Below are 27664 nucleotides of genomic sequence, written 5' to 3' on the forward strand. Positions count from 1 at the left end.
AGCCACCTCTGCACTGTGCATTTCATATTGCATCTCCTACCACTGGAGAGTACCCTGGGCCTAGGCGATGGTGGCATTTTCTTTGGGGCGTCTCTGACACCTCACTCGGGCTGCTGTGTTGCCCTCTTGTTTTGTTCGTCATTGCAACTCTGATCAGGGCAACGCTTCCCGCCTTCAGCACCGACGAGAAAATGAGACTTGTGAATTTGGCTGTGAGCAGGCAAGAGGGTTCGGGTGGGAGGACCAGAGAGAGGGTTCTGAGGGGAGGACCAGGGAGAGGGTTCAGGTGGGAGGACTAGGGAGAGGGTTCTGAGGGGAGGACCAGGGAGAGAGTTCTGAGGGGAGGACCAGGGAGAGAGTTCTGAGGGGAGGACCAGGGAGAGGGTTCTGAGGGGAGGACCAGGGAGAGGGTTCTGGGTGGGAAGACACTTTTTCACTTTCCTGAGGCTGCATGAGAATTCAATAGAGGACCCCATTTGTTTTGTTAAATTGACAACTTCCTTTAGCAGGAAATAAAGGTTCCAACCGAGTTTCAGACTAGCTACAGAGTAAGAAATAGCTTCTCTTTGTAAAGACTTTGGTCTTCAAGGTATTAAGCATGTAACGTAATTGCACTTGATGGAGTTTGTTTTCCTTCTCCGTTTGCTGCCTAGAAATGTGCGCCCCGTTATCTCCACAGAGCTGGGCAGGAGGGGAGGGCGGAGGGCAGAGTTCTTGGAGCTCCAAGGCGCTCACAGACAGCTGGGACCCTAGTGGTGCTGAGCGAACCGCTCCCACTCCCTTCCACCCCGTTCCCATTTCACAGACACCGACAAAAGGCCAAGCTTAAACGAAAATCATGGACACGGGTAGATTTTATTGAAGGGAAAGTGGAATTTTTTTAGAAAGAAGAGTTTGTATCTACTAGATGCAACAAATGAATACTTTTAGATTTTTAAAATTCAAACCTTCCTGAGTGTTCTAAAAGGTAATTACGATGGAATACGGTTGCCTGAAATGGAAAGCATTACTGTAGAATTATCCTTTGGCATGTTGATATCGGGGAAAGCACACATACACAAGCGGGTAGGGAACACTGACCTTTTAATTTAGAAAGATAAGCAAGCAGTGAGCAGGGGGAGGAGACACGGCTCTGACTCTCCGTGGCGGCGGCCAAGGAGGCTGCTGGGATGAGCTTACTTGACGTCACACAAGAGAGCCACCCCCCGCAGGATCCAGTGGTCCGGGGACAGCAGGGTGCGCAGGTACACCACGGTGATGAAGGTGAGGTCGGTGCGCTGGGGCTTCTTGTAGATGGGGCACACGTACAGCTTGGGGTCCTTGGGCGCCGTGGAGTTGATGGCGAAGATGTGCAGCACCGGCAGCTGCGTGAACAGCACCTTGGGCGTGGACTCCGTGAGCTTCCCGTTGCGTCGGTCCCAGGCCGCGCCGTCCATGTACAGCCCGTAGATGTACACTCCTTCCTGCAGGAGCCAGGCAGGGGGCGAAGGGGAGGACAGAAATCAGGTGCTGTGAGTGGGCACCGGTTACTGTGGCGAAGGCTGCCCGTTTGGCAGGAGGACACACCCCAATCTTAAGGAGCCCCCCAAAGAAGAGAGAGCCCACTGGGCACGCCACATAGTGAGGTGGGAGCCCAATTCCCTGCAGCCGACCTCGAGGCCACGAGCCCTGCACAGATGTTCCTGCTCTCGTTGGGTTGGGGGTCAGGTGGCCTGCCGGCAACAACAGACTTAGCCAGCACCGAATCAGCTCTGCAGCGGCCTGATAGTCTCCGGGAGGCCCCAACCGGGCCCCATCTGAGTCCCCCAGAGGCCAGGTCTGAGCTGGTGTGTGTGTGGTGGGGGGGGGGGGGGGGAGGTGGGAGGGGAAGGAGCAGGGAACAGTACTGGGAGCCAGGCATCATGTGGGACCTCCACCTGCACCAGCCAAGCCAACCGATGGATGGCTCCACTGTCATCTCAGGCCCAGGAGGAAGGGAGATCTGTGCCACCAGGCGTCCCCCTCTGCCCAGGCTGGGAGGTGGATAAGACTGGGTGTGAGGGGCAGAGCGGGCACGGTTGGTTCACCACTGGCTGGCCATCACCTCAAGTCTCTCTTTCACACAGTAGGACCTGCCCTTGAAGTTCCACCATTGAATCGAGAGACAAGACACAGAGTTCAGCACCAACACCCGCACACACGTGTGGAAGGGCTGCCTGGTGCACAGTGTGAGGCCCGGTGAGGTGAAAGGCACTGTGGGCCGAGTGCTCAGGGTCTTTGTGGAGAATGAATCCTTGAAGGGGGGCTGCATGCGAGAAGATGGAGGAGAGAGGCTGGGCGTCCCAGGAGGAGCGATGCTGCAGGGAGCTGGGAGGGTGGGCAGCCCTTTGCGATGCAAAGCCCATGTTGCATCATTTGATTCGGCAGTAGGTCTAGGGGTGATAAAATAAGTCAGCACCCGAGCAGGAAAGATCTGGACACCAAGCTGAAAGGTTTGAACTTGACCTTGTAGGCCAAGGGAGCCACAGAACACATATCTAGCAAGACAAGCCAAGAGAGGCAACAGGGAGTCACAGGAGACTCCAATGATAACGTCAGCATATAAAGAGTATTTATGTGGAAGATGGTGACCCTTTTTCCATTTCCAGCAAGGACTGGGTGCGGGGAGTAAGTATAATGATAATATAGCCAGCGAGATAATTGCAGGCTGTTTGCTAACAGGACGAGGGATGCCTTTTTCTCAGCTAAAACTGAGGTACTTGGTTTGACAGGGGCAAGCCCAGGGGATCAGAACAACAGCCACTTAGGTACCATCGGACAGCAAACTGCATCCTTCAAGGCTGCTGACGGTCTCAGAACCTTACAAAGCCGTAGTTAAAAGGTGCGATGGATTCAACAGTGTCACCCCAACATTCATTTTCACCCAGACCCTTAGAACGTGACTATTCAGAAATAGGTTCTTTGCAGATGTAACTAGTTTAGGTCATTCGGGTTGGAAGAGGCAAGTTCCTTCTGGCTGGCATTCCTCCAGGGAGAGGAGAGAAACTCAGCGATACACACAGGGAGAAGGCCACTGACATTGGAGGCGGAGAGTCGGGTGATGCAGCTACAGGTCAGAGAAGCCAAGGATGATAGGACCCCCCTAAGCTAGTGGGAGAGGTGAGGTTGGGAGGGGGAGAGGGGGATTCTCCTTCACAACCTTCACAGGAAAGCAACCTGCCAACCCCTTTGCTTCAGGCTCCTGGCCCCCTGGGCTGTGAGAGAATAAATTTCTATTGTTCTAAGTCCACCCACTCCCCGTTTGTGGTACTTCGTTACCACAGCCCTAAGAAACTCATGCACATCTGGGTACCCGGAAACAGGGTGCTGCTGACCAGATACCTAACAACGTGGACTTCATATCATATAATGGGAAGAAACTGGGAGAGCTCCGAGGCCATGGCAGGACAGCCTTTGCTGCTGACATACAGAGACTCTAGGTGCTCTGCTGAGACCTCAGGCAGGAGTAAAGACCACACTCCTGGAAGCTAGAGGGAAGGAGGTCCTTGTTACAAAGGGGCCGTAGGGGCCAGGACTGGGAAATCTCGTGGCCCCTGCCCTCACTGGACAGTTGAGGGAATGAAAGCCAGAGAGAGAAAAGAGGACGAATATTTGCTGAGTGTCTCTGTGGGGTCTGCCACCAAGCCCAAATGATCCCACGAAACTCCCACAACCACCTGCGTGAGGTTGATGTACCTCCTCATTTTGCAGTTGGACAAGTTGAGGTTCAAAAAGTTAAAGAACGTGTCCGAGTTCAGAAAGCAGGTAAGTGTCCAGGTGAGATTCCTTTGAGAATTAACCCAGTCGTTAATTAACTGGAAAGAAGCAAAGGGAAGGCTAAGTATCGTAGCCATCCGTGCAGCCTTGCCAGGAAGCTGCGGCCCAACACTCCCCAGGGGGCCACGGGACCGGGCAGAGGAGGAATAGACGCGTGCCCAGTCAAGTCTGGGTAATGTAGGGAAGGTACTAGCCTGTCAATCACACCTGGGAACAGTTCATTGGCCAGAAGAGGTGTGACCACAGCAAGCGTGGGAATATATGAGATACTAAATAAAGGAGTTTGGCTCTTGCCTCTTGATTCAAGATGCCAGCCTATGGGACTCTCACGCTCTTGCATTCTCCCACATGGCCATGTGGACTAAACACACAATGGCTACAGCCAGCCTAATGCTAAACTGGACCGGATTCCACCATGGAAGAAACTGGGAGAGCTCCAAGGCCATGGCAGGACAGCCTTTGCTGCTGACATACAGGAAACATTGGATGCTGGCTCCTAGCTCTGCTGAATCCTCAATTGCTCTAGTTCCAGGACTAGATTCAGGGAAACGGGACTTTGGAAACCCAAGGATGTAATTCCATGCAAATAAAACTTTCTACCATATCCCATCCTCCCATGGGGGCCTCCAGAAATGCTTATTCCAGTGGTCCCCCAAGAACCCCACTCCCACTCGCAACAGAGAAAGACCGTCCATGCATTTCTCTAATTACACAGACAGTGGCTCCCAAGGGTGTCTGCTCACCCCCAGCCACTCCCTGCTCCACCCAGGGTCCTGCAGCTGGAACTGGCCCAGCACTCAGGCCTGTCAGTCCTGTTAGTCTCTACTAGGGTCCTGACACTCGCCCATTCCCCGAGCAGCCCCAGGAGGAATTGGAGACCCCTCCCTTGCAAACACAGTGTAACCTGTAATGATAAAGAAACGGGTTCCCAGTGCTTGTTGTGGCTGCAAATGAGGAAAAGCCCTGGCTGCAAAGCCAGTGGAGTTGACGGAGGCGTGCACAGGTCAGCTCTAGGCAGAACTTGAACTTCCGCCCCAGCTCTAGCACTGTCCCTGCCATTGCCCGGGGCGCCTACCGCAGGGGGTGTCACAATCTCCTCCTTGGTCTGCCGCAGAACTTCGTTGTGGATGGTCACGGAGTCCAGGGCCCAGCCTTTGTGGGCGCGGGTCACTTCTTGCCTCATGGCTGTCAGGAAGCCTGAAGAAAAAGAAACAGAATGTTGACGGCTCAGCTCCGTGCAGTCCACTTGAGGAACAAAGGGAGCAGAGCTAATTGCAATTTGCTTATCAGCCTCGAAAGGCTGCCCATCCAGAGGAGTCATATCAAACCTCCGGGGACATTTCTTTCAGTCTTTTGTTTCTATGGGGACCTGCTATGAGCTCAGCATTTCCCGGGAGCTCCCGGCAGAACAGCTTCCTCTCGGCCTCAGACAAGAGTCTTGGTCTGAAATTCTCCTGAGGTTCCAGCCACTCAAGTCCTATAAGGATGGTAACCCGGTCCCAGCGCATCGTCTCTATTTGAAGATACGATATCTTGGAATCCAGACTGGAATGCTAAAATATTCTGAGAACAGCATTCCAATTAAAACTTGAATCAAACCATTATCAAGCTTCTATTTGCTATAATGGAACAATTTCATTTATTCATAATGCCAAAATAGAAAACCCAACTTTCAAGTTGATCAAACAAAGCAATCACGCTGGAGGAAAGCTGCATGCTTTAGTATGCATAATACAGTTATTTTAAGACACTACATGATTCTGCATACCGGGGCCTTTCTTTAAACTCGGTATTTGCAAACGATGCCATCCAAATCAGTAAGAGTAGCATTTGGTGTTAGCAACTACACCCCAAACTGCAAAATGGACTTCAGAACCTTAGGAGGATTTACCTGTGACTTCCATATCACACTGAGGCCTCCCGGTTAATACTGACCATCACGCTGTGCCAAGTTGCAGACATACTTATAGGCACAGAGCTAACATCCCTGGGAGTTAGACAGAAAGCATAGGCCCCTAGCCTGGCTTAGAGAGAGGTCAAGTTTTCCCGTTGCCAAGCTCTTCCCTGGTTACTAAACTTGGGGAGGTGCTCATTGACCTGTTAACTCTCTGGGGGGTGGCCACCATGCAGACCAGGCACTGCTCCAAGTGGGATGACTATAAAGAGGAAGAGCCACCCACGGGCCCAGAATTCCAGGAGCTCAGTCTGGAGGGAGGAAGAGTTATAACCCAATGTCGCTGTGAGCAAAGAGGCGAACAAAGCGAACCACACGAGAATTGAGAAGATGAAGCGGAAGGCGACGCTGGAAAGATGCACAGCAGTTTCCAGATGGGACAGTTCCCGTTGGAGGAATAGCATGTGCGAAGGCGTGGAAGTCTAGTCTAAAGGTGAAGCGATAATGGCAGAGAAGGTCAGGACAAAGGTAGAGGAGGGTTTTTCAGGGTCAGAGTTTGGACTTGATTTTGTGGATGGTGGGAAGTCATTCAATATTTAAAGCAGGCAAATGATTTGGTTGTATTTGCATCATATAAGGTTGATCAGAGTGCTCACTAAAACAGGATCTGGGGCTTCAGAGTCCTTGTGTTAATCCCAAAAAAATTAGTCAGTCAATCCATGAGTGACTGATTCTTCTAAAACTATAATTTCAGAAAACAACGGGTGCCTGGAAGAAAGGATGACTATGACACGAGAAGTTAAGAGCAGGAAACCTGGCGAAGTTTGCCTGGCAGCAACTTCTTACTCTACGAATGGGGTCATTTGAGGTGATTTGATCAGCATGCGATTATTTGGATTTCCATTTTAAATCCTGGAGATCCCACACTTCAGTAGGGAAACAAACATTTGTGTGTTTGCCAGTCAGTGTACATATGACCACAGTAATAAAGTCCAGTTCTCCATCATTCAACGTGAACCGTGCACCACGTGCTGTGTTAGACACTGTGTAAGGGAGCAGAGTACTGGGAATTCAATTGACCTAATTTCGTGACATCTTACAATTCATGGCTGACCTGTCAGTGCACAAGGTCACGTGAATCCCGGTCTTAACCATCCGTCTGCACACATTTAATAATTATATTTTCCTATGACATTTTAAGTTCCAACTAAATTGTGAATTTAGCCTCCCCCCATGTGGGCCTCAGGACAACGCCACAGGTGTCAGGTGAGGAAGGAGCAGGATTCTCTCTTCTGTGACAGAGACTTCCTCCCATCGCTGTCACAGACAAACTCCAGCACAGTTGAGGAGAGCCCTCCCCCTTCCCTTCCCCCTCCCTCTCCCCCTCCCCTTTTGCTGACTTCAGCGAAGACCCTTCTGATGCTTAGAAAGCCCCTTTGTCTGCCAGTGCGATGTGTGGAATCTAGAATACACGTTACCTGGAGCTACTAGAAAGGAAAGTGTTAAAGACATGTGTCTGAGGCCCAGCACGAGGGACAAGGGGCTGTTCCAGGGCTGGGCCCACTCAGAGAATACAGAGACTTTTTTTTCCAATTCTTGATAGTTTTCATTGGCTTCTTTAAAAAAAAAAATGATCTTGTAGAATTCAAACCATAGCGACTCCACTGATAGTTCATTATTGAATTTAAAAAATGACTTTCTTATAGACTTCTATCAAGTCTAAGGGAGGCAAAAATCAATGTTGTCTGAAACCTGAAAAGACCATTGATATATTTTCTAAAATAAAAGCTTGAAAAGCAGTACTTTTATCTTGGCACCAATGTAGTTTCAATAATTCCAAACCAAAATTCAGTCATCAGTGGTGGAGAGCGATTCATACATTCATATGTCTGACTCTGAAGTGAGAAGAAAAAGTTGGGGAAACTCTTCAATTATAATAATTCTATTCTCCCTGAGAGGTAGCCACCCACATGAAAAGGGGCGATTTGATATTCAAATGTGGGAGTCATGTGTGGTCTGAGCGAGATGCTTTACAGAAATGTTTCCTGTCAAGACTTAGACAGCCCAATGCTTTCTTATGACATGTGTCAAAGTTTGCTTTTTTTTTTTTTAAATCACTCACTTTTAAGCAGGAATTATACTTTGGAGACAGGTCTAAAGCAACACTTGCCATGTCTTAATCTACACAATGACATTTCAGCAAACCAATTACTGCCACTTGACGGTGCAATCAGTTGGCTTAAAGAACGCTATGGAGTGCTGTAAGGATCATTTCACACAGGGTCTTAGAAAGGATGACAGAAATAACTAATCAGGAATATTGTGCTCCTCGGTTTTATGAGGAGTTGACCGGCACTCAGTACCAATGGTTCTATGGCAGCACCTTTTTTCCTTTAATAAATGAACCAGTCCTTATGTAACGGGCCTTAGGTTGTGCTGTGTTTCCTGTCTTATCGGTTGCTATGCCTCCCAGTAGTGTCTTTGAAAATGAGGAGAAATGATGTTCCTGCCACAAGTTTAAGACAGGCGATTCTGCCCCCTATGAGAAGCACATGGAGGTCCTTGGTGAGCTAAAGAAAAGCTTGGAAACCATTAAATACAGACAGGGTTGATCCACCAGGTGAATAAAAGCGCCCCGGGCACTTTCCTGACTTTGCTGGATGCTCTAAGGCAGGGATCTTGAACTTGACTCAACACAGATATTTACATTACGATTCATAACAGTAGCAAAATTACAGTGATGAAGTAGCAACGAAAATAATGTTATGGTTGGGGGTCACCACAACATGAGGAACTGTATTAAAGGGTCTCAGCATTAGAAAGCTTGAGAACCTCTGCCTTAATTCTTTGAATTCATCATTTCTGACGACCTCCTCCTCCCTTTTCTTCACCTACTTTCCTATTTACTAGTAGTCTGGACCTTTTCATCATTTACCCAGCACCCTCCCCCCTCCTCATGAATCGAACGCCCCCCCTTCTTACACCTGTACCAGGCTACTAACAATCCCGAGAGAAACACACAGCTACCAACAGGCTTCACCATCGCCAGCCTCGAATGCTCACCCCACCATAGCTCTCTCTCCCAAACTTCTGCTCCCTTCCAACACTCCCTGCCTCCTGAGGTCACGCCTCCTCCTTCTTCAAAGAGAACTCCTTGCCACTAAGCCTGCTAACTCTCCTTCGTCCAACTCATTCCCCATCCTCTGGTTCCAATAGGCGATGCCCTCCGCCTGACCAGCCTGCATCTGTCCACTGGAGCGCCACCTTCTGCCTCTTTGACCCTCTGAACTCTTTCTCTCCGTTCCTCTTCTGCCCCTCTCCCTCTCTCCTGGCTCCTTCCCCTTCTCACCAATATTTGAAGAAGCTCAAAAAAGAAGAAAATCCTTCCTTTTCAAATTGACCCCTCCAACTTGCCTCTCCTCTTCCAAGACAAATTTCTGCTATCATCTGGGTCTCTGGGGTCCCACTTAGCATTCTTCCTGCTGGCCATACTCACCCTGTCTCCCCCTCACTCCCCTGCACTGCGGCTCCTCTACCTCTCCCCCGCCCCCTCCACTGGTAGCTCTCTTGCCAGGAGTCTCCTTGCTGACAGCCACCTGACCAACTGGGTCCTATCTGACCTGACCTCTGGGGGCACCTGCCAATGTTTCTCCCTCCTCTCTCAGCTTCATGACGCTACGCTCTCCTGGCTCCTTCTTCCAAGCCGTTGGATGTGAGGGACCTTTCACAAGAGTTCCTGTGATCTGGACAAGGAGGATGCCCAGGCCCACAGAGGGGAATCCTGGCGGGGCTGGTTTGGGAGGAAGAGGCCCAGGGGGTAGTGCTGGGGAGTCCGCAGGGGAGGGCATGTCCTGTGCTGGCACTTGGAAGTGAAGGATCAGAGTCTTGGGCTGGGGCTTCAGACAAGTCAGTCATGGGGAGGGATGTGTAGCTGCACTGGTGAGAATGGCTGAGGTCATCAATGAAGGGCTGGGCCGAGGGTAGAACTTGCCTTAGAAGAGTCCCCAGTGGGATAAGAACCAGCCCTCTGGGAGGTGAGAAGAACTAAGGCAGGCCCTGGACAAGCCAGGTATGAGAATTCCTGGAGCCGCATCCCAGCATAGGCAAGGGCAGTGGGGTTGGTGGGAAGGTCAGCGCAGGGTGGAGCTGGCCAGGCTCCCAGGGGCCAGGTGGGCGGTGAGGAAGGTAACCGTGTGCAAAAACTAGAGTCATTAAGGATGTGGCTGTGGCTAAAGCCACTGCATCAGATCACCTCACACACAATGACAAGGAGAGGGGCTGTTACTCACTCTGGAGGCATTTCTAAGCTGGCACAGCCTTGTCGTCCTGCAAATTGGGGACAGGCAGGTGAGTGCTGTCACTCACACCAGGGTGCCTTCACTCAGAGCCCCTCAGATGTTAGGGACAGCTGGGGTTTGGCAGAAGGAAGCCACGGGGCATGCTTAGGTTGTTACTAGGTTGGAAGAAATCCCCAGCCTCTTCAAGGCTAAAGCTCCATTAACCATCAGAGCTCTCTCCCACCCCCAAAAAATGCTCCAATAACTGACCCTAGACAAGCCCTCAGACCCTGCTGCTTGCAGATGGCTCCGCGTGGAGACAAACACCGGCAAGAGGCCGAGGTGGTTTTACAGGAATAGGATAACAGGCCAAGCTTATCTGTCTCCTTGCTTCAGCAAACTCTGTCTACTGAAATCACCCTGTGTTAACAGTGAATGACAAGTTGTCTCCGGTATATGCCACCACAGACTGGTGTGGCCTGTCAAGACGCTGAGGAAAAATCAGAAAAACCAGTGCAGTTTGGCATCCAAATGGCCTCAAGCTCCAGAGTGAATTAAACACTTGAAAATAACTATATCATGTGGTCAGTGTAGTGTAGAGAGGGGGCGTGGTCAGTGTAGTGTAGAGAGGGGGTCAGGGTAGTGTAGAGAGGGGGCGTGGTCAGTGTAGTGTAGAGAGGGGGTGTGGTCAGTGTAGTATAGAGAGAGGGGGTGGTCAGCATAGTGTGGCCAGAGGCGTGAGAGAGCTGGAGAGCACATTGGCCCGCCACTGCTTCATCAGGAGCACTGGTGGGGTCACAGCCCTAGCAGCTGGCCCAGCGCAGGAGGCTCCAAAAGGCAGTCAGCACCGGGCTGAAGTCAGACTTTACAACTCATAGTCTTCAGTTTTAACCTCCCCCCATTCCATCTCTCTCTCTCTCTCTCTCTCTCTCTCTCTCTCTCTCTCTCTCTCTCTCTGTCTCTCACACACACACACAGACACACACACACACACACACACACACACACGCGTGCACACGCACACCAGAGTCTAACTCACCTGAACATAATGCTCTGAAAGTCCACACCTGAGAAAGCTCTTGGGAGGCACGCCCACGCGTTGCCCAAACTGCACCACTGAACAGGGTCATGGGTGCAGACGGCTTGACCATTTCAACAATCAGATCTAACTGCCACATGTTGAGCTTGTCAGTTGCCTCAGAAATGAGTGTGGAGGGGCTGAAAATATCAGATTAGCTGCCTGGTCGCTGAGCCAGACTCTTCAAACGTGACTGACAAACATCCGGCCACCATAGTGCCATGGAGCAGCACCACCAACCGCCTGAGCTCAGCCACCAGCAGGGGCTCCGGTCGACACCCACCCTGCAGCTGCGTGGCCTCAGAGGAAGGAGGTCTGCAGGGCGAGGAGCAGAGGCATAATGGGAGACACACCAGACATGTCTGATGCCACGACATTGTAAGAACATAAAAACAGGCATGAAGCCACGGAGCACTTCAAGCGCGTTATAGTCTGAGTGGCTTTGACAACACATATTTCTGATGCAACTATGGCCTTTTGGTAAATTGCATCATGCTTTACTTAAGCGTGTGCTTTTCAAATTTAAAATATTTACTTAAATGTTTTGACCTGAAGAACGTATTTCACTACAGGGTTCGGGGCTATGAATCCAGGAGATACATTCAAGTCGAGAAGTCAATTTCTGACGATAAACAGCAGCGGAGAGGCCCCGAGACTGAAGGGCTGATCTGCTAGCACCTGAAGGGCTGATGGCAGGAGTGGCTGAGCGCTCCCTGCTCTGGGGATTCGGCCAGGTGATGGGGACGGAGATAAGGGGCGGGGAAGGCAGTGGAGGAGCGATTGGTATGCGGGGAAGTTGCCCTCCACGCAGCAAAGGAAAGCAATCACTGATAAGGCGAGTGTCTGTGCGCTTGTGTGCGCAGGGCAGGGAGCTGGAACAAGTCGGGGCTTTCCAACACGTGGAACACCCTGGGAGGAGGAATCAAACTTTACCTTGAACCCAGAAATAAAGGAGAGAGAAAGGGGTGGATTATTAACAAGTAAAGACGGGTAAAGGTAACCCTGAGGTGGACGCATGCATTTGTATTTAAGTGAGCTGGCTTGTAACACTAACAGAAAGTTCCAAGCAAAGATAAGTTCGTATTAATATCTTGTTATTTTAAGTCACATTTTTTAAAAATGTTTTTATTGATTTTAAGAGGAAGGGAGAGGGAGAGACAGAAACACCAATGATCAGAGAGAATCAGTGATCACCTGCCCTCTGCATGTCCCCCACTGGGGATGGAGCCTGCAATCAGGGCATGTGCCCTGACCAGGAATCGAATCATGACTTCCTGGTTCATAGGTCAACGCTCAACCACTGAGCAACACTGGCCAGACTTAAGTCACTTTTAAAAAAAAATTGATGTCAGAGAGGAAGGGAGAGGAAGAAAGAGATAGAAACATTAATGATGAGAGGGAATCATTGATCAGCTGCCTCCTGCATGCCCTGTGGGAGCCTGCAACCCAAGCATGTGCCCTTGACCAGAATTGAACCTGGGACCCTTCAGTTGAGAGGGCAGGGCGGGGCGAGGATGAGCTCCTGACTCCGCCCCACAGGGCAGAGTTATCCCTAGCCCTCACCCAACCAATCAGGGTTAGCTGAGGCAGTGACATCACCACCGACTGGAGTAAAACCCCTGGACTGGGCGAAATTCGCTCTCTCTTTCGCCTTGCTGCCGGCGTGAGTGGGAGGAGCCCATGCTAGCATGGAAAAGGCTCTTTTGTTTATTGCATCGGACTTGGCTCCCTGGTGGTCCTTGGGGATCATGAAGTCTGGGCGTAACACAGTCAGTCTATAGGCCAACACTCTATCCACTGAGCTAAATCAGGGCTGAAGTCACATTTTAATGAGGAAAATTACAGAAAGAGATTGTGTGCTGTGATGTCTGACTCAGTTGTCTGTGTCTGTGGAAAGCCAGGAAAGAACCAACCCACTCTCTTGGTTTCCAAATATAAAAAATACCCTCAATAACCGAACAGTTTTTAAAATCACTGGTTCTGGCTGGTCTCAAACACTCCAACTCTGCCAGCACACCTCACACCTGGCCATCCCGCCCTTCCTCCCAGCCTGTGCCTCTGGCACCACTGGCCTGGCACCTGCCTTCCCCCAGCCATTGCCAGGCGCTCTCAAGGGTTCCCGTTTAACCGCTCCATCCAGTCTGCCCTCCCCTCCCAGGAGACTTCAGGCTCCGGCCTCCCTCCCCACCACCCTGCTCCTGCTCCAGAGCTCCAGCTCCCGTCACACTGCCTCCTCCTTTCCCTGGACACACCTTGCCTTTGTGGGCATCCCTGCCTGGCAAACCCTACTCCCCGCCTCCCGGGGAAGCTCTCCGCAAGCCCCGCCCTCTGTCCTCTGTCCCCGGGTGGCACTGCCTTCTCATTGCATTCAAGTTGCTGGAGCGTCTGTCTCGCCAACCACATCACGGGCCCCTTTGGGGCAGGAATCAGGCCTCAGACTTCTTCCTATTGAAAGCACCCAGCAGAGGGCTGGCAAACAGAAGGTGGTTAAACAGCGTAATTAAGATGAATGCTATTTCTTCAGGCTCCAGTGACAACTCACTGAAACTGAGGGTTGGTAAGGAGGAAAGAGACTCACACGTAGACACACGGAATCTGAGAATCACAGTAAAAAACTTTCCTCCCCAAATTCAGTGGAAAGTCTGGGGGGAAAATGGAGAAGTGAAATTTTCCTTTTCAAATCTGACATGCACCACTTGGTAAGCTCATAACAGCCACCAAGGTTAGCGGGTTAGTGTTTCAAAGTTAGAAAATATTAGGGCATTTGAAAATGCACGGAGTGAATGAATGCATGTACCCCGAGGATTATTAAATGTGTACTTTTAAGGGATACTGTTTATTGACGTATTACTCATGCAAAGAAAAGTGTACAACTCCGTGCATTTTCACCAAGAAATGCAATGTCCAGATCAAGAAATGGGCCATTCCTGACCCCGAGGCCCCCCTGTGACCTTCGCAATCCCTGCCTGCCCCCAAGGGTAACCACCACCTCATTTCACACTGTGGGTCTGTTTTGCCGGTTGGCTCTGTACAAGCGGAATTATACAGTGTACGTGCACTCATTGCACGTACAGTACAATGGGTACCATTACAGTGAGTCCTGCTTGATGTTCCTCACTTACCATTACTTTATGAGACTCGGCCACACAGCTGCAAGTAGCAGCGACACACCCAGCTCTCTAAGCGTGCACGCTTCTCAAATGGCATCGCCAGGGGAGCTGCAAGGTGTGGGACTGCCAGGGGGTCACCATCTCTGCTTTAGTCAAGAATTACGTGAAGTAACACCATCCATGTTGCAGTGAGAAAAAGTTGTGTTTCTGAACTTTATAAAGTCTCTGACATAAGTCAGTACATTACACAACAAACATTTCCAGGATGAAGGATTAAATGCAGAGCATTTTTCAAGAAAAAAAAAAAAAAAAAAAAGAAAGAAAGAAAGGGGAAGGGAGAGGGCAGACTCTGGAGTTCAGGCAATAAAACTTTTGCCACGTGATCGCTGTTGAAATCAGTCTAATTTTCTGTACTTTGGCAACAGTTTCTGCATATATTGGTACTTCATTTTTATAGACATTTAAAAACGAAAGTTTGCGTGACACCTTTTTACTATTTCACATGGTCTAACCACAGACCGATGACTTGCTGAAGTGGACGAGAAGAAAAACAAAGGTTGAATTTGCAAAACATACCCAGAAGATCGTCTGTGGCCTCCAAGCTTTGAAAGCGCGTGTCCAGCACCCCACAGGCTGTCCCCTGCGCCGTTTGATGTAAGATACGTGTGCCACCCCGCGCTGCTGTGCACACACCCACACCTTCCAGGCTGCCCGCTCTCCTAGGAGCACATACCTTGAGGATTGAAGAAGCCAGTCATCCAGAACACGTTGGGCCTCCCTTCAAATATCCACATCGAAAACTGAGAGTTTCTCTCCAACAGTTCGGTGAACCAGAAGCCCAGGGTGGACGAGTCCCAGGACACCCGCTTCCAGATCTGAGGTATGCGAGCGTCGTACATGTTGTCCAGGGCATCCCGCAAGTTCTGAAGTTAAAGAGATCATCCAAAGGACTTGTTTGCATGCACATAAGCCTAACCAATGGACACAGACCCCAGGGGACATGAGTGAGGGTGATGTGGGGACCATGGGGGGAAAAGGACACATATGTAATACCTGAATCAATAAAAATTTTAAAAAAACACACACGAATAAAAGGTAAAATGATGGAAGGTTGAGGGAAAAAAAGGATGAAGTTAAAACAGAGAAGCAGGAAAAGCCACAGGAAGGGGGAAGGACCGTTGAGGAACCAGCCGCTCACTTCACTCATGATGATGGTCCCTTCGATGGCTAGTTTTAGGTCACTGAGGCTGCTGCGAAGTATTGTGATCACTTTCTGCATTCTGTCAATTTCCTGCCTGAGAAATATGTTCATTGAGTTCAGGTGTCCCATCTTGACCAAGCGAGTTTTCACCTGAAACAAAGTACGGCACGAGGAGGGGGATTTTAAAAAATCGCCTGTCACCCCTCTCCCGATGGCCGCTCTGCTCTCTGCCCTCCCCCGGCCCCGGGAAGTGCCTCCACAGCCCAGCACACTCCCAGCGATCGCCTGCAGAACCAGGCCCGCCGTGAAGTCTCCCATTTTCTGGTCTTCAAACATGACGGTTCAGATAAAATGATTTTTCTTTCCTACTGGCTGTACTTCAGTTGGTAATTGGAACATGCACTTTAAAAAGCTGAAGTAAAATTGCACCTTTCCCCCTTTCAGATGATTAATGACTAAGTGACCGTTAAATACTCTTTTGCAATTTAACCTTTGTAAGAACACAGCTAGGAATACTTTTTTTTTTTTTTTTTTTTTCTTAATTCTTGCAGAGCTGCTATGAGAAATGCCACAGACAGTGGATACGGCTGAATCTTTCCAGAGCTGTCACCAAGGAAAAGGATTCCCAGGGGCCATGTGGCCTGGGCCAGGGTGCCTGCCGTCGAGACTCTCCCAACTTAACCAAGGCAAATATTTGCCTTCGTGGGCTGGTCGTTAGGCACCTGCCATTTGCCCCTTTTGGTACGTCCCTTACCGGCCATTTTGAAGAAACCAACACAAAAGCACAACAATTATTGGAAAATACGTCAATCCACGTGCACATTTCAATCTCGTGACATCTACCCCAGATAGGATTGACCACCAATCCTTGCAAGCACTCTGAGAGGGCCTGGCCTTTCCGCTGGCCGCTGTGGGAGAGCTACCAGCCCAGGGGGGAGGACAAATGCACAGAGAGGGAGAGAGTTCCAGTGATGGTCCCGTCCAAGGACCCATCGGGGAGCGGAGAGCCGTGGGGTCCTCGGCCGGAGGTGCCCACTGCCTGTCCCGAGTCACGGAATGCTAGGGACAGATGGCGCCAGGCCACGTCCTCATCACACGGGACACTCTCCCACGGTCCAGAGGTCCCGCCTGGGCAGACCCCACGCCCTGCCAGGAAGCCAGGGATGGAGGTGAGCACAGACTTGGAGGGCAGCAGTGGTGAACTGAGCAGCCTGCAGGGCCGCACAGGCAGCAAGGAAGACCGAACCCCGCCCCCCCTCCCTGCCCCTCACGTGCCAGTGGAGGTCCCTAGCCTCCTGGCATTCTCCCAAATTCCTGTTCTAGAACTTCCGTTTCTGCAGGCTCCACTACCCCATCCTCATCTCGAGCCCTTTACATCACGGCTACCCTGCAGAGAGTCACAAAAAGAGAAAATAAGGAACTAAACCTTTGCAACCCCATTAAGGGGGAAATAAAGCGCAGGAATTGGTTACAAGGTCGGATCGATAGCTCAGTAACTTTCAGTTGGCTAACAGCCCCAAACAATTGGCCTCCCCCCCGCTTAGGGCCCAAAAGAGAAGCTCCCCCAGCAGAGACATGCTTAGAGACACTTGGCCGCTGGAAAACCCAATACCAGTGCTGACTTTATGTCGACTATGATCACTGTCCCAGCCCAAACCTGTCTTTTCATTAATAAGTGAACGATTTGCTGGAGTCCGTGGCGGGTTTCCACCGTCAGTGAGACCAGGCCATGACGGGCCAGTTTTCACTGTGGAGGCCAGCACTGTGGTTGTATTTCATTTTACAAACGTCACATCGCCACCTCTTAGAGCACCTCTCCCCCGTACAACAAGTACAACAAAGATCACCAGAAAGGAAGTGACCTTGAGAGAGGAAGTGACTGTAGGTGCCTTCAGCACTAATTCCCCCCATGTGGCCTCCATACGTAGTGACGTCCCTCAAGCTTCCCCCCACCCCCACCCACACTGCTAAGAGGTGCCCGGCTAAGCCTGAACCTCACGTTACCCACGGCCTTGAGGCCCTCCTCCCATTGCGTCCACCTCTGGTTCACAGGCCGGTTTGTACCACCTTTGGAGGCAGGTACAACCCTCATCTGCTCTCGGAAGATCACTTCCAACAAACCAATGAAAGTCCCTATAGTTCTTAAAATATTGACTCACTTAAAACATATTTTCTCGCCTTGCTAGAGCTATCTCTATGTGAAGCCATTGATTTCGGAGTCATGGCCAAGTGTCTGGGCACTCATCTGCGCGATGAAACAAATTGTTTCAAGAGGCAGGAAAACGATTTTCATTGCTGGGCACTCACTGCTGGATGAGGGTGGGGGCTCCCAGCGGCCAAGCGCATTGGCTTAGGCTGGGGGTGCAGGCCCGGCAGACGCAGGGCCTCCGTCACACCTGTCCTCCGGCAACAGCCTTCACTAGGCCCGGTCAGGACCCCGGCGGCATGGCTGGTGGAAGCAAAGACACCAGCTCAGACACTCTGGGCACAAGTGCCACCTTGGACAAAGCGGGAGGCCAGGTTGGAAGGTCTCTCACAGAAAGTGCAGACCCTCAGAAATTTTACCACAGACACTTAATTAGATCGGCAGTTCTCAAAGTGTGGTCTGGGGTCCCCTAAGTTCCCCTGAGATCCTTTCAGGGGATCGACGGGGTAAGTTTCTCACAGAGACACTGACTTTTCACTCCCCCTGCCTCGGGCGTGCACAGAGAAGTTTCCAGGGCTGTGCCCTGCCCTCACAGCACCCGGGACACGGAGGGAGGCGTGGGATCCCCATTGTCTTCTATGAAACCAGATATTAAAGAGATTGCCAAAGTTAAAACAATCCCACTCATTCCCATGCACTTCCCAGTTTTGAAAATTATATTTACTTTTTAAATAAAAATGCTATGTGCCCTGGCTGGTGTGGCTCAGTTGGTTGGATCAACATCCGTGCACTGAAGGGTTGTGGGTTCAAATCCTGGTCAGGGCACACACCCAGGTTTCAGGTTCAATCCCCAGTCAGGGAGCATATGGAAGGCAACCAACTGATTTTTCTCTCTTTCTCTCTCCCTCTTCCTTTCTCTATAAATCAATAAAAAAAATTTTTTAAAAGTCATTTATGTTAATACATAATGGTTTTATTACTGTCACTTTATAATAAGTTAATATTTTTGAACTTTCTCAGTTTAAATTTTGAATATAAAAACATCACATTAAAAAAAAACTATTGATGATCCTCAATCATTTTATAAAGGGGTCCTGAGTTAAAACATTTGAGGAAAACTAATTAACAAGCAAGCACCTGGGAGGTCCAAGAAGTAGAAAGTTATTGCCATCCAACCTGGGGAGTGAATTCACTTTAATCGATTGCTTTCCTAGTACCTAGTACCTTGCTTTCCTAGTACCTGGCTGAGAGGACTGGAAAATGACAATAACAAGGGACCAATTTAAGGACCAACAAAGCAGGCTTAGGCAAGAGAGGGCGGGAGAGGTGTCCAGCCTAGAGGGTTAAGACTTCTGGGGATCCAAAGATGCGAAAAGGGTAGAGAGAGAACGTGACTGAAAGGGAAAGTGGGGCAGAAAGGAAGTGGAGAAAGGTGTCAGAGAAAGTGCAGACCATCATTTGCAAGATGCTGAGAAAGACAAGGCAGGGGAGACCAAGGGTGAAAAGAACAGCTGACAGTGGAGAAGGGATGCGCAGACAGGAAAGGGACTGAAACACACCATTGGGCATTGAGCTCGCCCTGCACTCTGGGGGTGGGGGAGGAGCAGCTCACCTCGTGAGGAATGTAATCCGGAGGCAGCTTGCTCAGCATGTCTTCAGATAATCTGTAGACAATGGCTTCCCGGGTCTCCCCCACTCCTCCTCCACTCTCCTTGGGTTGAATGTTGGTGATTGTTTCAAGAACAGCGGAAGCAGTGTTACTCTGGTACCTGATGGGAAGAGGGGACTTTGGGAATGCAGGGAGTTACACCCTCACAGATAATGATCAAAGCGCACACGAAATGATGAATCACCTACATCCAGCAAAAGAGAAAAGATGGTGGGGGACTTTACCATCAACCAATAGGAATGAGAGAAAAAACCCAGAGATCCATTTTACTGTCTCCCAGTGGAGGACCAAGGACATCACAGAAATGAAACCTCTCCTCCTGGGGGAAAGAGATTCCGCAGATGCCCCTGGTCGTCCACGGTGTGCCATCCATCTCCTCGCGGCTGACCTAACCGCCTCAGGCAGGGCAGCGAGCCCACCTGCTTTCTTCCTCTCCGGCTTACAGACTGGACCTAAGAAGCTGCCATTACGGGACAATCTGTCAGATCAAAGAGCACCACTCACATTTGCTCAATGAGTTATAAACTATTAAAATTTATTTGGTCTTTTCTGTTCTGTGTTCTCACTTTCCCACATGTGTTATTACTTCCAAGGTAATCTATTGGCATCCACCTGCTCCACCTGTCTGACTGAAGCCATCCATCTTTAGAATCCATGTATTCAGGAAAGATTTACGCTGTACGAGGCACTGAGCTGAGTGCTAGAATGTGGTGACAAACAGGTCCCTGCCTTGGTCCCTTTCCCTAGTGGAAGAGGGGACATTAGTCAACACCATTGTAAGAAATTCTGTGGAGAAACAGAACAGATGTTTAAGAGAACTTAGTCTCCCTTTCTCTCTCTCCCTCTCTCTCTCTCTCCCCCTCCCTCCCTCCCTCCTTCCCTCTCTCCCTCCCTCTCTTCTTTCCTTCCTTCCTCCCTCCCTCCCTCTCAAGAATGTGTGGAAACTTGAACCCTCATACATTGGTGGAGGATACTGTAAAGTGGTGCAGCCACTTGGAAAAACAGCTTGGTAGATTCCTAAAATGTTCAGGGTAGATTAATCATATGACTCAATAATTACATTTCTAGTTACCTACCAAGAGAAATAAAAACACATGTCTACACAAAGACTTGGGCATGAATATTCATAGCAGCATTATTTATAACTAGAGCCTGATGCACAAAGATTCATGCAAGAATGGGTCTTCCTTCTCCTTGCTGCCAGCACCACCTTCACTCCAGCTGGAGCTGCCTTTTCGCTCCAGCCCAGAGCCACCTTCCACCTTCCCATGCTGCCCAGAGGCCCAGAGAGCTGGGGTGGTGTGGAATACCCCTGGCCGCTCAGCACCTGCATATGCAAATCAATCCGCCATCTTTGTTGGGTTAATTTGCATACTCACTCCAGATTGGCTGGTGGGTGTTGTGGAGGTACAGTCAATTTGCCTCTTACTATTTTATTAGAGTAGATAACTAAAAGGTGGGAACTACCCAAATGTCCATCAATAGGTCAATGGATAAATTAAATGTGGTCCATTCATACACTGGAATACTCTTTAGCCATAAATAGGAATGACTACATGCTACCACCTGGGTGAACTTCAAAAAGATTGTGCTAAATAAAGAATCCATATGCAAAGACCACAATCTATAGGAAATGTCCAGAACAGGCAGATCTATAGAGACAGAAAGTAGATTAATGGCAGCCTGAGACCATCAGTGGAGCTGGGAATTGAAATTATTGACTAAAATTGAATGACACAAAAAGCAGTTCCAGTACCAATATTTTATATATATAAAACACTGTGCACGTATAGGTGCAGAGAGAACCTGGAGTACTTTGGTATTGGGATTTTTGTGTGGTGAGCTTTTGCTTCAATGATTACTTTCTATTTTCTGTACTGGCTTGTTTTCTCAAAGAGGAAGTATGACTTACCTAATAAAGAGGATTAAAACCATTTACATTTTGAAAAATAAGAGGGAGAAAAAAAACCTGAGAAGCAAAGCCCACAAGGGTCAAGAACTCAGCAGAGATGAATCAGTGACAAATGTTTTGGGTTCTGTGAAATGCATCTTACAAATCCCTACTAAGGTTTATGCGCTGCCAGAAGCACCCTCCACCCACCCCCGCCTTTTCTCACAGCACATGGAATGAGAGAGTTACCTCTCTCTCTTCATCCCTATGTGTGAATTAAACAACCTTTTGTAGAAGTGGCTCCTGCTAAAATTACTCAGACTTCATTGCTTGTAAAAAAGCCAATTTTGTGCAAACTGAGGACTCCTGAATTATTCAGGTGGCCTTTGGCTTATTTAGGATACCAGTTTAAGAGGGGAGGGGATGCTTCTGTCTTCAGCATTTTTATTTGACTATCTGGGCTCCAGCCTGTGTATCCTAACAACTGCATCCTTCCCAAGTCTCGGCTGAGGCCAATGCACCTGCCATGGTGCCTGGCTGCCGGGGGAGGATGCGCAGTGCTGACGAGGGCCCTGGGACAGAACTGGTGAATGTTTGCAACCCAACCAGGGCTGGGGAACTAACTCCACTTTACATTTAAACATAAGAATTTCACAATAGAGACCAATAAGCAAAAGCTGATTTTAATACCTTAAAATGGATTTTATATAATTTTAGATGTAATTTTTTATTTTATTATTTTACTGGAGGCACTGGGGAAGGGTTACCCCTCAGCCTGGCCTGCCCCCTCTCACAGCCCGGGAGCCCTTAGGGGATGTCCTCCTCATAGTTTAGGCTTCCTCTTGGCAGCCGATCAGGGGAAGGCACCACTCCTATCACCCTCTTGCTGCTGCTGCCTCTGGCCTCCATCTGCAGGAGGCGACCCGACAATCTGGGGAAGATGACACCCCCATCATGCCTCTGCTGCTGCCACTGCCAGCCGCACAGCTGCCTGAGCCTCGGCCCTCACAGCCACCAAAGTTTGCCTGTGCCTCAGGCCCTGGGCAGTGGCAGCTGCCTCCCGAGGCTTGCCTGAGCCTCAGGCAGCTGCTGCGGATTTGTCCGGAAGGATGCAGTGTCAAGTCCCTGCTTGCCCGTGTGCGCCTGGCTAAGCACACAGCCTCCTGCTGATCAGTCATTATGGCATGATGGTGTGACGACCATTAGCATATTAGCTCTTTATTATATAGGATTACTCTCTGGTGAGCAACCTCCCTCAGAAGCTGAGGTTTTAAAAAATATTCCAAAAGGCATTTATTTAAAGAGTTGAAAGATGAGCATATCAAACCCAGGCACAAGCAATTGAACATAAGAATAGCGAGGAAAACCACCGAGGAAAATGGCACAAAAGGCCTTTATGATCCATCGCCTGTTGTTTTCTCAGTACCGGTTTGTGAAGTATGGCGCTATCTCAGTTTTTAAAAGTCATATAAGGAAAAGGAAAATACAAATAACAGTGCCCTGTGCAGATGCACGCTTGCCCCTTTGACAATAACACAGGATGGGGCAAGCATAGGTTTACAGTTGTGATACAAGAAACATGCAGCTTATTCTTATATTATTGTTTATTAATTATTGTATTATTTTCCATGTGAACAACTGTAAACCTACTTTTGCCCGACCCTGAATGTAGTAATAGCTGGTGTTGGGTGAAAATAGCTGACACGACAACAAAATGAAGTTATCAACAGTCAAGGACCCACATGCTATTATGTAACAGAGATTTAATCAGAAATGTAAATGTGTGTGATTCCTATCACCCCGCGACCTGGTTCTGCACTGCACGCCAGCACACGGGGAGGAGGGCGTGCGGGTGAAGCTGTGCCGGAGAAGATGCAGGTGTCTCGTCGCTGGGGTCCTGAGGAGCCAGGACACGCCAGGCGGGTCCGAGTAACGCCAAACCTCTGACACCATCGTGAACTCCACGCATCCAAATCCCCATGGCCTCCCAGAGCTCTGTTCTTAAACCACACAGCTCTCACCCTGGTTGGCCTTAATCCCCCCTTTCCCTCGCCTGAGCTGGCACTTGTACCATCTCCTTTAACATCAGCTGCCCAACCTCAGAGATGCCGCCCCTCCACCCCCATGTCACTCCCCAGCCTCTCTCAGCTTCCAAGTCCCATTTCCAGATCATGTCTAGCAGCAGGTAGAAGCATCCAGCATCCTCATCCTTCCCGCCTTTGGGATGATCCCAAACCCTTTCTCAGGACCCCCCGCATCTCCCAAAACCAGGCTCTGCGTTGTATCAGCATCATCGTCAGGTTGCTTTTCTCTTCGAGCCTTCATCCCCCATCCCCCTACCCTGGCTCCATGCTTCGGGCGCGCTGGACTCGGCCTCCCAAACATACCACATTCTTCACAGCTTCCTGCCCCTCCGTGGAGAGCTCCTTCCTGCATGTGCCCTCATCTATGCTTTTGTTCCCGGTGCTGACCTTAAAATCGTGTTTAAGGTGTACAAGGTGATCTGATATGCAAACACAGCCTCCTCATCTTCCTCTTTCTTTGTCCTCTTGCCCCTCGTGCTGGTGCTGCCGCCACTCCTCCCCTCCCTCTCCTCTTCTCCATCCTGAGAGTCCCTGCAGGTCCTTAAGGCCCAACTCAGAGGTGGCCTCACTCACTCACCAGCTCACTTTGATTCCTAAATGGAAATTGATTGCTTCTTGGCCTTTGTTCTCAGAGCAGTGTGTGTGTGTGTGTGTGTGTGTGTGTGTGTGTGTGTCCTCATTTTAGAGTTTAACCATATTGTATTGCATAACTGTCTGCCATTCATTTATTTTCTCTGATAGATGGTGAGCTCCAGGGCAAGGACTGTGACTTGCTAATCCGCAAGCTGGCTGGGGAGTAAGTTCTCAGTAAATATTTGTTGGGCTTGAATTTTGCTAAAGCTCACCTCTAAAGGAGAGCAATCCTCTAATATTTAAAGGGCATGAAAATGTAATTATTTGTTTCTTCTTATGGCCAAAGTACATTGTCATTACTGTGTGTCTCTTTCCTGGCACCTCTCCACCTGAAGATAAATACATCTCAGATCTTTAAAGGTCACAGACAAGAAAACCACAGTAAATTTCCATTCATACCAAGGAAATCCTGATTTATTCTTCCCACCTGTGCTAACCACATGTGAGGCGGGGAAGGACCCCCTATCTGGGACTCCCAGGCACTCCCCTGGCTCCCCGTCCTCACACCTCCTCCTTGGAAACGCTCTGCACCAGGGCTGCGTGCCAGCACACATTGCGGGCGGGGCAGCCAGCCTGCTCTCGGCTGCCCACCACCCTCGCCAGCACTCCCGGGGGGGCCCATGGAGGGGCCACAGCTGGATCTCACTCAAGAGACCACTCCTACGAGGAGCCATTCAATTAATCTTTTGCGTTGATTTGAAAACAGACCCTGAGTCTCGGCTGTGGGAAGAATCCCTGAAAAGCTGCCCCATTTTGCACGTGAGCTGGACAAGCTCTCAGATCACCTCCCACCACACACCGGCCACCAAATGCCAGGGATGTACGGCCTCCATCCCCTTTATGTCTTTCTCCACAGTGTGGTTTTATGTTTGCAAAGACAGAAAAGGCCTGCCTAACTAGCTTCACTGGAGAACTGCAACCACCTTCATGAGACTCAGAACCCCAAGGGCTCCCGGGGAAAGAGTACTATAAATAAATGCCGGAGGTGAAGAAAGAGAACGGTGATGCTCCATTTGCTCTGGTCCCGAGTTACTTCTAGAAGGAATTTCTCCTTGAAGTAAAAGTGGGAAGGAGCTCCTACTGGCCTTGTCACTCGCCGGGTTTTGGGTCATCTCTGTTGGGTGGTCATGGATAATACAAATGCAAGACAACTGGCAAAGAGGGCTATCGCTGAAATAATTAACCATTTCCTGAGTATTCTCACACTATCACATCCAAATCAGCCTCAATTTATATACATCTTTGCACATGAAACATAATGTGCAATGAGCATAATTTTTAATTGATTTTAAAGACAGGAAGCAAGAGTGAGAGAGAATGAGAGCGAGAGAAAGAGAGAGAGAAAGACAGAGAGAGAGAGAGAGAGAGAGAGAGAGAGAGATCAGTTACCTCCTAAAGGTGCCCTGACCAGGGATTGAGCCCACAGATTCCTGCCTTAGAAAGGAATCTACCACAATGAGCACAATCTTAGCAGTGCTGGCGAACAAGAAAAGAAATACAATTAAATTCAAACTGTGTAGGAGTGAATACAAAAGTTGTAATAAGACATTTGATAAATTTCAGAAAGTAGAAAAATATGCAAAATTGCTAATGGGAAAAAGAGCGAAAATAAATAACTGTTTTTGACATTGAGATGGTTGAATTTGTAATGTCCTTGGTACCTTATAAATCTAGATAATAAAACTATTTAGACTATGCATAGTGATTAAACTATGCATTTTTATGGTTCCTGTCACCAAAGTATCTGAGCTCTTGGGAGAGATTTTATTTATTTGAAAGCATTTATTCAACTTGATTTTCCTTCTCTACTTCTGCATTCTTAAGCAAGTATGGACGGAGTGGGGAGATGTGTGGTCCCCCTTTTCAAGTGCCCCTCTCCCCTCCACTTTGTGGATGCTAAGGTCAGAGTGCAGGTTCTGATCAGCAGGGACACCTTCTCCACCATGGCCCAGGGACAGCCAGTTTGGGAGCAAGAGTGCTTCTTAGTGACGTGGGCAGTCAGATACAATAAGGACCCTCTTCACTGTGACAGTCACATTGATTCAGCCAGTGTGTCTCAGACAGTCCACCCCCTCTTGTATCTTCAACTGTCCTTTCTGCACAAATGCACTGAAACCCATGTTTCTCACCCCACACTGACGCATTCCTCTGTCTTTCCTCACTCACCATTGCCCCAAGCAGGATAACTACTCAAGACACACTCCTGTTCCCAACGCCTCCATCATCTCTGCTCCTAGACCGGAAACCACGACAGACCCTGTGACTGCCTTTTTTAGTTCACACTGATGGGGACAGTTCCCTCTTGCAGCTGTGGGAGTGGGAAGGGTGTACTTGGGGGAAGGAGATTGGGGTGGGCTGTAGCTGGAAAGCTGTGTCCATTTTTTGCTTACTGCCTCCTGGTGGCTAGTGCGGGAACAGCGCGGGGTTGAAGCACAGCCCCCCCCCCCCCCCCCCCCCCTCCCCCGCGAGATCAATTGACAGGAAGACTGGGGCTGATTCTGGTTACCAGGTACTTCGGAGCCCAGAGGGGAGAAGGGCCCAGCCCGGGTCAGAATATGACCAAGCACAGCCTGTGGGACAGAGTCCACGGCCTGAGCAGGCACCGGAAGGGGCCATGGTCACTGGGAGGAGGAGAGCAGGGGTTGGGGGCGGGAGAGGAAGACCCTGCGATAGACCAAGTGGTAAGTTAAGGATGGAGAGAAATCCCAAGAGGGGGCCACAGGTCCCAGGGCCAGCTGCTGTCTCTGGCAGGAACAGTCCATCTGAGGCAGAGGTCCAGATGTTTTACTTAATCTCACTCAGTGGGCTAGGAGCTGGCTAGATCCTGGCGATTGGTTTGGGAAGGACAGCTGTGCCAGCCCCAGCAGGCCTGCCAGCGAAAGCGTATGAGCTGTGTGCAGAGCTGTGGAGGGAATCTTGCCCAGGGACAAAGGATGAATGAATGAAAACTGTAGATAGCTCCCAGTCTTGTTCCACATGCATTAACCCTATCAGCCCGCCTTTGGGACCTGTCCTGCAGCTTCACTCCACCTCTGCAGCCCCCCACCGACCCTGACTGCAGCCTACGTCACACACAGGGCCTCCGAGGTGGTCGATTAGGGCAAATAGCCCGTAAATGTAGGCAAATGTGCTCAATTTCACTCAAAATTAGAGGAAATAAATTAAAACCATGCTGAGGCACCATTTCTCACTGCCACACTGGTGAAAATTCAGAACCTCACCACTGCTCTGTGGGTGACACGGAGGGGCCAGGCACGCCCGCACTGCTGGTGAGAGTTACAACACAGCTGATGGGAGGGACCAGCCCTTGGTGGAACCAGCATCCCAGCAGGGCAATTCACCCTGAAAACACATCTCCCGCAATATGGAGTACCGAATGAGGGAGGTTATTCATTGAGGAATTATTTGGGGTAGTGAAGCATTGGAAGCAGCCCTACATGCCCAGCCTCTGGAGAAGGATGCAGGGATGACAGAACATGAGCACGGAGGAGCCGGCAGCTGTACAGTAATGAGGCCAGCATCTATGCACTGAATGGAGTGGCTATAAGAAACACTGTTAAGTGAAAAAGGCAAATCACACAATTATATGTCTTGAGTAAGGCAACTTTGTTTAAGAAAGAAAGGATCATGAGAATATATCTGTACATGTGTATGTGTGTCTGGGCAAAAAGAGCACAGGGAAGATAAGCCAGAAATTAGTGCATTTTGGCTGCCTCTAAAGAGAGGAGGAAGTGAGTTGAACAATGAGACTTCCCTAAGAACAACTTACTATCTAGCTGTGACTTTCAGCCATGTTCACGTTTCACATAATTAAAATAATGGCTAGCCCACCCAACGTGGCTCAGTGTTGGGTGTCAACCTGTGAACCAGAAGGTCACGGTTCGAT

General features: G+C 49.7%; 1 protein-coding gene across 1 annotated transcript in view; it reads right to left on the minus strand.

Moving 5' to 3' along the window:
• Positions 1-849: 849 nt before the first annotated feature.
• The window catches only part of DNAH8 (dynein axonemal heavy chain 8), a 263341-nt gene continuing 236526 nt past the window's right edge, over positions 850-27664 (minus strand). The window contains exons 88-92 of the mRNA XM_036414990.2: positions 19114-19270; positions 15353-15505; positions 14888-15077; positions 4871-4992; positions 850-1463 (exon numbers count right to left, since the gene is read on the minus strand). Of these exons, the coding sequence (XP_036270883.2) occupies positions 1176-1463; positions 4871-4992; positions 14888-15077; positions 15353-15505; positions 19114-19270 (910 nt within the window). The 3' untranslated portion in view covers positions 850-1175. The remainder of the gene's footprint in view (positions 1464-4870; positions 4993-14887; positions 15078-15352; positions 15506-19113; positions 19271-27664) is intronic.

The sequence above is a fragment of the Pipistrellus kuhlii genome, unplaced genomic scaffold, assembly GCF_014108245.1.
Source record: "Pipistrellus kuhlii isolate mPipKuh1 unplaced genomic scaffold, mPipKuh1.p scaffold_m20_p_5, whole genome shotgun sequence".
Lineage (NCBI taxonomy): Eukaryota > Metazoa > Chordata > Mammalia > Chiroptera > Vespertilionidae > Pipistrellus > Pipistrellus kuhlii.